The sequence below is a fragment of the Anabas testudineus genome, chromosome 16 (assembly GCF_900324465.2).
Source record: "Anabas testudineus chromosome 16, fAnaTes1.2, whole genome shotgun sequence".
NCBI lineage: Eukaryota > Metazoa > Chordata > Actinopteri > Anabantiformes > Anabantidae > Anabas > Anabas testudineus.
Genome location: NC_046625.1, coordinates 19,004,440 through 19,017,711, shown reverse-complemented (window position 1 = coordinate 19,017,711; position 13,272 = coordinate 19,004,440). Strand labels below are relative to the sequence as shown.

Below are 13,272 nucleotides of genomic sequence, written 5' to 3'. Positions count from 1 at the left end.
TATTCTCATGTTAGTTTTGTCACTGAGATGTAAATTTGGAGGCACTGCCAGTCCCACACACAGGTTCATGTTCATTAGTAAATGTGTCTTTTTGCAGTGTGACCAGCTGAAGGTGCCCCCTGTCCATGTTAGTTTTCATGGTGCCATGTTGATGCCCGCTGATTGAAGTGTCCGTACTTATGCAAAGCTGCAAAGGGATTAGCCGTTACTGTGTGACACAGTGGAAGGCTTTTGATTTGGTACATGTCGTACTGGCTTGTGTGCATTGAGACTGACAATCTGACATGTCAAGGTACACGGAAGCAAACCAGTCGAGGGTCCAACTTGTTCCACTTCAATAATTAAATAGTTTAGTGGAACGGATGATGAGTGCTATTGGAACAAAGCCTTTCAATGGTTCCTCCCAAACCTGTCTAGTCTTGTTTGGTTAGGGATCAAACGCCTGTGTATGTGTGGGTGTGTGTATGTGTGCTGTCCTAGTGTCTCATCATTAACATGAATAGTACCTCCCAGCACCGGTTTAATACACCTGCTGGATTGGAGTCTCTGCCAGACTCTGAACTAACAGACAACTCCACAAAAGACCTGAATCCACATGTGCTCAGTGGCAACGCTTTCATGACTTTGTCTTGGATTTACCCTGGACCAACATGGCGGCGCAGAACCACAAGTTGCCCTCTGATAATGCTGCAGATACATATTAAGCTGTTTTATACTGGAACTGTGCTCAGCCTGAATTTTAAGCCACACTACAGTAGTAGTGCTAGTCAAGGAGATGATCTGTCTGTCAGTCTGTCCACCATTCATATAAACATTTCAAGTTTCAATCCTGAATCAGGATGAGAGGGTAACTTTTGACAGTTAAACAATATATAATGCATCATCCCTCATAATATGTTGCATACTATTTAAATTGGTCTAGTTATACATAAGCATCAGTCTGATCTCTGATAGCTAATATTTGTGTGGGCATTTGGTTAATTTACTGTTGTTTACTTCACGCTGACATTTAGTCTGGAATGTTCAATCTGATAAAGTTTTATTATTTGATATTCCAAAGAGCTAAATGCAGCTGCTGTCACTGCTGACCTGCGCTCTTCTGTCCTGGCCTGTCGTGGTGTTTTCCTGTCGTAACTGTCCCCCTATTTCACTGGTGTCCATACTGCATGATGACAGCTCTGTCCTCTGTCCACTTAGTAGGTCCTCTTCCTGAGGTTTCACTGGCATCTCATCTACTCCTGGCCGCTGTTCATTTAGATTCAGATCCTTTATGGCGTGCAGTGCGTGCAAAGGTGGGAACATGGTGGTAACTCTTTTCCAGCCGTGTCAGAATGGAGTCAGACGAAAGGTCACAAGCAAGTGGGCGCTGAGTTGGACTGTAAATATTCAGTGTCGCACACAAGATGCATCAGTCGGCATTCTCTCAATGACCTTTGACATTGCATCTGTGTTTGTTTTCACTTCCCACAGACTGCCAGTGTTGGTATTTCAACCCCAGGAGCCCCCCAGGATGTACTGTACTTTACTTTACCAGCTTTCTTTAGACTCAAACTCACAATCATCCTCTGAGTTGATAGGATATGCATATTACCATCCCTGTTGAATGGTGGATGTTTTAGAACGTTGGGTTTTACCCCATGCAGTTACGAAGTAGTCGCTTTGCATAATTGGTTTGTTATTTTCATAGCCAGTAACAGATTGGACAGGTGGCCCCTTTTAACGTAAGAAAGCTCACACTCCATCTCTTATATACGGCAGAAGAGAGCTGAGAATGTGTCGTGGGATTGCACACACACACACACACACACACACACTGCCAAACAAATGCTCTTTTAGAGATGGATGTTATATCCTCACAGAGCTGTGTGGGCAGCGGTGGTTGAGTTCTGGCTTTGGTTTGTGGAAAAGCCAGCATTCTTCCTGGAAACAGACAGGACTCCCACAGTCAAGCTTCTACTTTGTGGAAGCCAGTGTCTCTCTCTCTCTCTCCCTCTCTCTCTCTCTCTCTCTCTCAGTGAGTGCGTGTATTTTTTCCATGAATGCAAAGTAGGCTAGATGGCGTGCACCTCAGGGTGACCTTATGCTTCAGGGACTCATAGAAACCCAAAAGGGCTTTGGACACCCTTGTCTTGTCCTCTGGAACAAACCCTGATGAGAGACAAAAATTTGCACGGACAATGCAGGCTGTTCATCAAGAGCCGACTTTATTGATGAACATCACTGCGACTACGGAAACACATCCAGTCCTGTGCTGGGGGTTTATTTAAACCCCTTTGTGACCTCCATTAGAGATTTAGCAGCTACAGTAGTTCATGCACCATCAAGACTGGTTCAGTGTAATGACATTTTATGTTTGCCAGGAAGAACTGAACTTCCAGTCCTTTGCCATTCAGTCCAATGATATCCAAGCAAAAGATGCTCTGTGAGTGACCGTGTCCAGTGTGGAGATCAGAGAGTCACCCTGGGTCAAAGGTCGGTGTCCTTTAAGAACTGAACACAGCACATTTAGGTCACTTTTGCTTTTAATTCTCCCTAAGAGACAGCTCAGCTGTGTCCTGTCGTAAACTGTTGGCTGGCGACAGCAGGTGTGTGTTGTCCGAGTCGGCTTCTTTGTACCATGCATAGAATCATTACCTATCATTAACCCTTCTCTGTGATATGGTCAGTGTTTCTTGTTTGATCTTATACAATGTAGATTTTCAAACTGGCTGTGGAAAGCCCAGAAGAGAGTGAAAATGAAAGAAAGAAACAAAGAACGCAAATGAACCTTTATCTGTTGCTTCAGGGCTGCATTAAAACTGCCATAAAAATACGACAATATCATGAGAGCAGTTAGATACAACAACACTCCCTCAGGCTCTGTAGCACCTGCTTTTTGGACAGTGTCAGTTAATGATAAACAGATTAAATTATTATGACAAAGAACACTTTTATCTTTACATAAAACAGTCACAGGTCCAATTTTAGATGATCTTGTTAACACTAAACAAATATTAATCACTGGGTCATCAAAAGACAAAAAAAAAAAAAAAACAGCTGGAGCAAAGATAGCATTAAAATAATGTGGAGTTACCTGTCTGTCATCTTTTGGTTTGTCCAGAAATGAAATGGGCAGGGCAAACCATCCGGCTTTCATCTGTTAGAAAGTGTTTCCTGTGTGTTTTATTTTTTAAAGTCACCTCACAGCAGCTGCACAGTGTGTCTGAGACACAGAGGGACACACTCTGTGCATGTCTCCATCAGGATCATAATGGCTACGTTATGGAAACCCGAGCGAGGGAGTTATTTGCATGAGATGAGCTTGTACGGAGAAAGGAGCAGATATCTGTATAGTAAGATGTGCTGTGCAGGTGAGTGTAGAGACCTGTGGGCTAGGTGGGGAGGAGTTACTGCAGTGAGGAGTGTTTTTAGCATAGTGACACCGCAGGGCTGTTGCTGCTAGAGGCATGCTCAGAGAAACTACAAAATGTGTTACATGTTTTAGGTTGATGTTTGGTTATGCTAAAAAAAAAAACCTAAAATAATACTAATAATAATAAAAGAAAAACATAATTTAAAAATACTATTATACAATGTCGGAGTTTGTCACACAGTTCAGTGCGTTATTATATTGCCAAGCAGATTCCTTTTTATGTGAACATCTACTTGGTCAGAGAACAAAACTAGTTCTGATTCTGGCAATAAATAATATTAGAAAGGAGAAATGCAGAGCAGTTCTGGCAAATACTCACGAGCTGTTTAATTATAGGCTCTTTGCAACATGTATGTACAGAGAATCGCCTGTAGCTGCTGCTCATGCTGCTGCAATAAACCCAACAATAAGATGAGTGATGTACTGTCTCACGCAATGTGCTTGTTACATCCAACATAAAATGTAGGAGAAATCGAAAAAATGTGTGTCATATGTCAAATAGCACATTACACAGAACGACAGTAGATATGATGCATTTATCTACTGTATAGCAGTGTGATCAGTGGCAACCTACACATTATTTGTAGATCATCTCCACCATTTATTTGAGGATGGATGTTGCTCTAAATGAAGCAAATGCAAATGCTGCTGCACAAGTATATTATGGTGCAATATACTGTGCATAGTTGATCATTAGCTAGGTCATTTTTCTTTTAGGCATTGTGTTAAAAATATATTTCTTAACATGCGTATCTTGTTGTAAACTTAAAACTTGTGCTCTTTTTTATTATATGGTACAGCCAGATATTTTAATAGTGTTAGTTTCTACCTGATAGACAGCCTCGCATGGTTGGGATGTGCTGCCACCTAGTGGTCAAACTAGTCCACACCTCTCCTGACTTTCAGATAGGAGTGGAGTTTGGTGGGTGGATGACTTGGTGTTTTCCTTTCCACATCACATTGGTCAGTTACTGGAGACTCCTCGGTCTAAAAATACAGACATGAGTAATAGTCAGTCACAGTCACCACTGAGCCACATGGTTCTGTGTGTTTATGGGTGTTGTCATAGAAACACAGCTCAGGTTCCCCTTTTTCCACATTTGCATGGGCGTTTGGAAACTGGCAGGAGTGAGACAGCATATGTAAATACCACATGTCATGATGGATTAATGGATGGCAAGAAAATGAGGAACCTTCAGTACATTAGGCTTAGGCCCAGTAATGAAGATACTTAGTTGTTGTGAGGACCACAGAACTTTACTGTCACTGTCACTGTTCCTGGTTTTGATAATGCAGACTTTTGATAAGTAGTACTCTTAAGTAATAAAATTCAATTCTCGCTCTTCTTTTCTGGGGCTTTTGGGAGATTTTATTGAGTAGAATAATAAGAAAAAAATTGTTTGTTTTTTTCTCAGGATTGTTCCATATAGTTGGATGTTTCCAGTTTCTTGAAAAAAGGTATCTAGGTAGTTATAAGTAAGCACTGAACAAACAGCACAGCAATGAGCACTATAGAAAAAGAAAAAATGTGCATGAATATAAAATCAGCATGATCTGGACCTTATACAGACACATCTGCTGTAAATTGCCAGGAAAAGCATCTACATTGAGGTACGCTGACACAGTGAATGCTCCCCGATTGAAGTGACATCTTTCATTGCTCTCACCTGCAGAGGGAGACAAATACTGTTTTAAAGGTAACCCTCTGGCCACTGTGCCAGTTTCAATGTCCCCTATTTAGCTGTTGCATTAGAATTCACCAAAATAGACATTAGAAGTGACACAAACCCAGATGTGGGACTTTCCATGGAGGTTTCTTTAGCTCAGGAGAGCCATGCTGCCAGTTATCGCTCTCTCTCTCTCTCTCTCTCCCGGTCACTGTTTCTTTCTCAGCTGGCTTTGTTTGCCCAGCAGAAGTACGATTCAACCTGTGTTGAAGTTTCAAGTTTCTCCTCCTCCTTCCCCACCTCCTACTCCTTCGCCTCCTCTTTGCTGAACAACCAAGGCAATAACCCTGGGTGTGTTTAGCTTGTTCCTAGTTTTATCAACATTCCTTTCCCTGCAGGGTGTGGTGGCTAGATATTGCAATAAATGCTTAACTTTCACCTCAGTGAGATACCACGAGGGTTAAAGGGGCAGATGAGTAAAAAAAAAAGAGGGAGAGGAAGATAAAGGAGACATGTAACGTAACCTCTGGGTGCAAATCCCTTCTGCTTTTTCATCATCAACAGTGAGAGGTGTCATCTGTGCTCCCTCTGTCTAAACCCTCGTATTTACGCTGCAGTTCAGCACTTTGAAAAACCATAATTACACATTCTTAGAATTCTTCTCTCCTCTAATTTGTTTGCTTGCTTGTTTGGGAATCAAGCTCCTCTAGCTTTAAAATACAGTCTGGTCTAAAGCTAAATGGCTGCAAGTCCTGCCATAAGTATTCAGAAAAGGCAAAGATGCCTTATATAGATTGGAAATAGGCACAAACACAGGGTGTTTTTTAAACACTAATCAGGAAGCAAGAAACAGCAAAAATGGTTTATGGGGAAAGTGGTCTTAGAAACCGCCAGCACTCGTGTGGGACAGAACTAAACCAAGATGTCGGTGGTGAGATCTGTTTATGGTAATTATACCAAACTATCTACAACCAGGCACAGGGAGCTAAAAACTCACAGAGTCATGATGTGTGGTCACAGTAACAACCTGGACATGCTGATATTTACCATGATGTTTTCCCTATTCACCACAATAATGTAGCGCAATAACATGCTTACTTGTCTTGAATTGGCTGTCAGTGGTTCCACTTCAGCCACTATGGGGACAGAGTTAGTGTAATTGATCCTCAGGGGGGAATGAATGAAACTAATTTCACACCAGTTCCATCCAATAGTTGTGGCATCATGTCACTAGAAACCAAAAATGTCAACCTCATTGAATGGATTACAATCAAAGACTCGGAGGCTCTAAATCCATTTCAATTTTACATCTGAATGTATCCATCCACCAGTCACTACGTATTCTGTTATAAATAGGTAACTATTAGGTTTGCGCATTGTTTGACAGTAAAAAAGACAGTTTGATAACACAAGAAGAAGAAACCCAGCATCCCTGTCACTTCAATGAGAAAACGTCAGATCATCAGACCTCAGAATTGACAAAAAAAAATCTCTCTCAGCATATAAAAAGGGTCCCATCTGGTTTTGATGAAGCCAGCAGAGGGAGCAGAGTAATAAGCATGTTGAGACCTTAATGATATGTCTCCTCTCTGGAGCAAAGATCTCATGACTAAGATGTTCCACACTTTCACTCGTTTGAGTGTCCTGTGTCGAGTGTTTCCCACGTGAGTGTCGGGAGGCGTCCGTCACCATCTAATGTTGCCCGTGCATCTCTGATATGATATGCAGAGAAACCAGTTATGTTCTATTTTATCTTGTTCTATCCAACGCTATTCTACTTTCTAAGAATTGGCCTACCCATTGAAGTTGTTTATAAAGCAAATAACTGCATTTATAGCCTAAAGACTGTGCAGGTAAAAGCATTTCCAAAATGAAAACCTGTCAGATTTCCAAAGTAAATTCTCCATTGACTGTCATTCCTTTGCTTTTTAACATTTAATTGCCTTCCCACATACTGTACCACTCCTTAATTCCTCTGCTTGCCGAGACATTGTATGGAACTACAGAGGTGTGTCTCCAAATTTGCTAACGTGGCTCGGCTTGAGTCAACGCATGGCACACACACACACACACGCATGCACAGGCACACTTACACTGACACATTAAGTACCTTCATGTTCATACAGGCTATGTTCAGCAGCTTGTACTCTGGAAGGGGGGAAAAATGGTTTTAGAGTGATGTCAATGAGAGTGGGGGAAAAGGGATATAAACCTACCTCCAGGCTAGATGGGCAGGATTTAGCACAGATAGGACACACCCTGCCCTCCAGATTACCTGCCAGCATACATTGGCCATATAGAGGCATATTATGGAGGGACAGTCTAACTAAGACCCAGAGTCCTTAGATGAACTCTCAGTAAATACAGGACTTTGGACACTTAGTCTCACCATGTTGAATTTATTATATGTATTAATGGCAGTTTATAGTGGTAATTTTAACTAATACTACCTCACATTAGCCATTATAAACATAATGTCTCACTGACTGAGTCTGTCTATGTCTCATCATGCTACATTTTAGCATCTTCTTTCCTTTTTTTTTTTTTAAATAACACAGTTTTTTTACTGTTTAGCAAAAGGTGTGCAGGATGATTTTAACAGAAGGTGCTGATTAAACTGCCAAAACATTCTTACTTGTTATTTGGATGTAACAACTTACTGAATAGTCCAAATTGCATTTTTATTTTTATTTTTTATCATATGTGGAAAAATAACTTTCTATCCCGGATGTGATCCTAGAAAAGTGCTTAGAACTTTCCGGAAAGAAAACCCCAAGTAATAATATCAAATACTGTTCACACATTGTCGGTTTTAACCCCAAACCGCCTGGTTTACAGGAACTGATGCATCCTGTGGGCTCCAGTTTGTTTGAATTTAATACCACGGAATAGGAAATGCGTAAAGGCTGAAAAATTGCTTTTTGGTTAAAGCAAATTATGCTTCACAACACATATAAAAGAAATCATTACAGGCATTATACCTTTCCTGAAACAGTTTTTTTTTTATTCTACACAAAGACTGAGCTGCTGTAGGCTAAATTTCCCAGTGACTCAGTGATGTGCAGGGTGTGTGATCTACATCCTGTTTGGAATCCATAGCAGCACTTTTGAAAATCTTGTGTCCATCTTCACGCCGTTTTGGTCATAGTGAGTAATTGATGATGTGAAATGTCTGAGGAATGTTGTACTGTATGTGTATGTGTGTGTGAATGGGAAACTTTATACTTCTTACACTTCTTTTAGGCTTTCTTTGCATATCTTTTTCACTTCTGACCAGACGTCATAAATTGATAATTAAAATGCTATTTAGTTCAATTTTAAGCATAAAAAGGTTATGAGCACTAGCTTTTATGATTTTTTATTGTTGCTAGTGACTCAGCTTGTGCACTTGTGTGTTGCGCAAGCGAAGCGATTAAGTGATAGTACATCCAGGTTGACCACACCTCGTCCTTCTCCGCCTCTACTTCTTCTTTCTCGCCGCGGACTGAAAGAGGAAGGGGTGTGTTCAGAGCCCTGCCCACTATGTCTTCTACACGCTACTGCCACTAAATACACACTCGCACATCACACACATGAGGACAGGCCCAGACTTCATAGCCCACAGGCACCATTTGCTGTGAAAGGATTAGAGTGAACTGGAGAAGAGGGAAAAAAAAAAAAAGACTTAAGGAGGAAAAAGAAGGGCAGAGCCGAACCCAATGAGGGAGTGAGGAGGTTGAAGGGAAAGAAGAGGAGAGAAATCATAGGTTTGTGACGTGCTGAGTGGATTGTGACCACAGGGCTGCAAACTCCAAGACGAACTGAGGGCCAGTGGGGCAGATAGTCGCAAGTAAAGCAGAAGCTCCTCTCAAGGGAGGAATCTGCCAAGGATATTTTATCATTAAGTTTATTGTTCTGTGCACTGACAAACAGTGGCAATGACTTATCAGCAGCAGAGGTACAGGAATTTCTCCACTGACAGCTTGGGCAGAGACAGGATGCCCTCAGATGAAGGCTATTACCAGGGGATGCTGAAGGCTACGGACGGCAGGAAAGGTACCAGTATGGTGGCAGTTGATGGGAAATAGCGAGTCTTCTTGATCTGTTTGTTCTGATGTGTGTGTGAGAAGCTGCTGGGGCAAGTGTTTTCCAGGAAGAGGTGACAGAAGCACTTTGTGTCATTTCAGCACTATCCAGTGCTGGATAGGCACAGGCTCAGGTTGTAGGCTTGTGTCTGCGATAGCATGACAAGGTTAATGTTCAGGCTTAATTGGTTAGCATGTTGAATAATGCATGATTTTGTGCATCAGTAAGCTCAACTGTCAGATTCCAAAAGGAGGAGGTGGTGACTTTTGTTATTTAGACCGGCGCGTTTGAATGTCAGGACATGATCTGCAGCAGTTTATTTTTATTGTGCTGTCCAGTGTTTCCTCCCAGAATAACTCAAATATGGACATTTGCCTTTTCTAATGAATCAACAGCCTCCTCGCTCTGTATTGGTCAGCAAAGTCCATTCACAATTTTACTTGTGTAACGTGTGTGTTTTAGGCTGAGTGAGTCACTGTGGCTACAGTCTGTTTGTTTTCAGCTGCAGCTACAATAGCACGAATGATGTGTTGCGTTTCCCCTTTTCACTAAATGGATTATTCAGTCAAAGCCCTGCTTCACCGTGTAGTGCTGCACAGGAGATGCCTTCATGAATCCTCATTGATTCTGTTAGTGTGATTGTTTTGTTTCTTTTTCTGAACACTGATAGCAGCCTCACGTGGGTACCAGAAATTACTGTATGTAGTAAAAGTGTTTAATACTTATTACTTTAATATTATAATTAATAGTGTGTTAATGTTTAGCACTACACTTTCCACCGCTGCTAATGACTTTCGTGCCACTGTGATCCTGTCTATGTCTGTTGACATGTGACACAGCCCCTATCAACCCCGATCCACTCATATACCCTTCCCTTATAAATAGCAAGGAGTCCAAAGAGTCACACTAGTTAATTCTGGGTAGATTAATGTGGTGTGAACAGAATGAAGCAACCGCAGGTCAGAGTTCACCCCCCTTCCCTTCAGAAACACAGTTTGGTGTGGTCGCACGTCCAGCGTTTGTGACATTTTGCACTTTGGACGTGAAGTAGGACGACAGTGGTCACATAGTCAACCTCAGTCCGTATTGGTTCTGAAATGATAAATGAGGAGGAGGTGATTTCCATGGAAACGTTCTTGCGAATGTATCATCAGGACATGTACTGTTGGTGTTGAATCACTGCCCTTTGCTATTTATTGTTGGGTGTGTCATTATACAGTCACAGACAGTGAGGTCACTCCCTTTAAACTGATAAGACAGAGTATAGTTCTTTCTGCCTCCATGTGGAAAGACGTACTTGATGTGTGACAGAGTGAGAGAGATAAGCTGTCATGGTGCCACTTGTCGTCCCGTCACTTGTTCAGTAACCACAAACGATCAATAACACGGGTTCACCTCAGAGGGTTGGACACAGACAGATCCATCCACTGTGACCATAATAAAGGCTGCACCGACACACCTTGTGGTTTTTGCCTTGAACTCCTATTGGAATGCAAAACTAAGCGGGTGTATGCACATTTGTTGTCTTACTAGGTGTGTTCCTCACCAAGATCTTGTTGTGTCTTGCTGGAAAACTGCACCCTCTAATAGTAAAATCATGTCTTGGGGTAATCTTGCAGAGCGTCTTGGCACTTTGGAATTTTTTACTTTGGCAGCTGGCATCGGTGTTAAAGCGAGACATGACCTTGCAAAGAAACATTACCTAGACAATAGGGGTGCATCTGCCAACAATGAATGTGCTCTGATGTGGTCTGACTCAGATGCAGGAATGAATCAGTAAGCTTTTTTTTCCACCCAATGATAAATATGTTTTGTCCTAAAGAAAGCGTCTGGAATCTTGGGGGATTTGCTCTTTTGTTTACTGTTTTTACGTGAAATAAATGAGTTTTCTGTCACAGGCTGCCCAGGAATAGGATTAGAGTGATCCTCATGTTACATTGACAAAAAAACAATTTTAAATGTTCGACTTTTCATACTGCAGAAGTTTAACTGTGTCCTCTCCGTTTTCACAGATGAACGCGATCGAGTGCAGAAAAAGACCTTTACAAAATGGGTGAACAAGCATTTGATAAAGGTAAGAGCCTCTTATCAACTTTCTCTTGTCCTTGTTGTACTCTAAATACAGACTGATGTTCACATTCCTGCCCACACATGCCCACTGTACCGTGCTCCATGGTTCAAGCTTTCGTTTTTATCAACAAGCTACATTCATGCATTACATTTCACTGATTATGGGAAGACCTGCGTACTACAACTACAGGTATTTGTTTACTTAGTCGTCAACTGGATTGTCAGGTCTACTACATGATGCAAATGAATAAATGTTGTCATCTCAAATGTAGAGGGGTTATTATCACTTTCTATTTTTAGAATGTATACAGTATATTTAAAAATAGATGGTCTGCTTTTGTTGGTAAGAATGTAGATTTACAATCTGCATAATGATGGGAGATAATAACAATGGGGGATAATGTCTTTTGCAAGGTTTGCATAAGACGTTTTTATGAGATAATGTAAATATTTTAAAAGCACTGCTTTTATGCAAGATGCAAAATGTTGTTGTCAGAATCAACTTTTCGTTTGGCCGTCGTTTGGAGCTGGCTGTGACTTGAAATAAGGGTTGTATACATCAACAGACGCTTGATTGATCTGACGTAATTGGTGTGGTAATGATCGCAGTAGACTATCATTTAGTGTGGCAGCTATCGCGCTGCATTATGGGATCTGCAGTTTGTTTGTTGTCGAAAGTGATCCCGGTAGATATAATAATATGCTGGGTCGGATGTGGCCCGCAGGCCTTGAGTTTGACACATATGATCTAACCCCTCCCTCACCTGTGCACTGTAAGTGATACTGAGTATGTTATTACTGACATCCCACAACTGTCTGCCTATATGTACATATGGCTTGTCAGTTATTGTTTCACACTAGGTCGCTAACATTGCGCTTACCAGAAGGCCGCTCTGTCATCAGCCAAGAGACCATCCATCCATCAGCACTGGTCCACTCTCACCTGCCTCACGCTCTGTCCTTAAACCACAGCTCGAAAGGCCCCAATGCATCACACATTCAGGGAGGTAGACAGATGAGGGTGGGAGTAAGGTCAAACATGTCATATTCCTCACTCTGGAGTTCCTCATAAGAGGTGATAAATTAGCCCATATTACGCTAAACATTGTATCCCTCCACAAAGCAGTAAAGATACGGCACTCCTGCTTGTGCCACTTTTCTTCCAGGAAAGTCCCACTGGCAGCGATACTTTTACAACCTCATCACATTAAGTGCCTCCACATTATGCGAATGTTCTGCAGACACAGAGCCATTCATCTTTTTTTTTTATTAGAAATTAAACAAGAGAGGAAAAACAAACACAAAGAATGTTTTCCTTTCCATGAATGTGCAGCGCCACCGTTGGCAGAATATAACTTATTCTCTCTTGTTTCTCTTAAGTGTGCACTGGGAATTCTGGAGGGTGAGTCATAGACATCTGGAGACACTTAGACTGTTCTGAAAAGGCAAATCCTGGTCTCGGTCCAGAGACTGTGGTGGTTAAGGCCAACGGTAGCACATGTGCTGTGCAGACTTCTTGGTCTGAGTGGCTACCTGCGTTCATGCCCGGCTTAAACTGAAAGACATGCATTGATGACGGGGAGTTTTCATAAGGATTCACATTGATAATGCTTTCAGTTTTCCCTTTTTAAAATGTAACAAAAGATTTGTTTTGCACACATAACTATTGAAAAGAAACAATTGAAGTTAAAGAAAAAGGCACATATTGGTATGGGAAGTGTTAACTCCATGACTGCCCTGCTAAGGTTAAACTGATTTATTGGCTTAATGGTTGGCGTGACAGGCAGACTATAGGTTGGGTGCAGCCTATGGCAGGGCCATTGAGTGGTTTCCCCTGCTCAGTAAATCTCTATTGTTTAAGATAGAGTGAAACGTTGGACCAGCTATAGAACAAAAAATCCATGTTTCTAGGCTAAAAATACTGCAGTTTACAAATGTCTTTCAACGATCACCTGGAGAGTTGAGAGGACCTGCGCCAGATTAAAACTTGAAGCATGTTAAGTGTTTTGTTTGCAGACAGCATGGAAGAGGCGGCAATAAGGGACTGTCAGTCGTAAT

The 13,272-nt window shown here is 41.6% G+C and overlaps 1 protein-coding gene across 8 annotated transcripts in view; it reads left to right on the top strand.

The window, feature by feature from the left end:
* The window catches only part of plecb (plectin b), an 88,030-nt gene that overhangs the window by 43,665 nt on the left and 31,093 nt on the right, over positions 1 to 13,272 (top strand). For 4 of the 8 annotated variants that reach the window (XM_026371331.1, XM_026371326.1, XM_026371327.1 and 1 more), the window contains one exon: positions 11,157 to 11,218. In XM_026371331.1, the coding sequence (XP_026227116.1) occupies positions 11,157 to 11,218 (62 nt within the window). Of the gene's footprint in view, positions 1 to 3,235; positions 3,351 to 8,637; positions 9,115 to 11,156; positions 11,219 to 13,272 lie in introns of those variants that run through there. The other 4 variants (XM_026371329.1, XM_026371328.1, XM_026371332.1 and 1 more) reach the window with 3 other exon arrangements.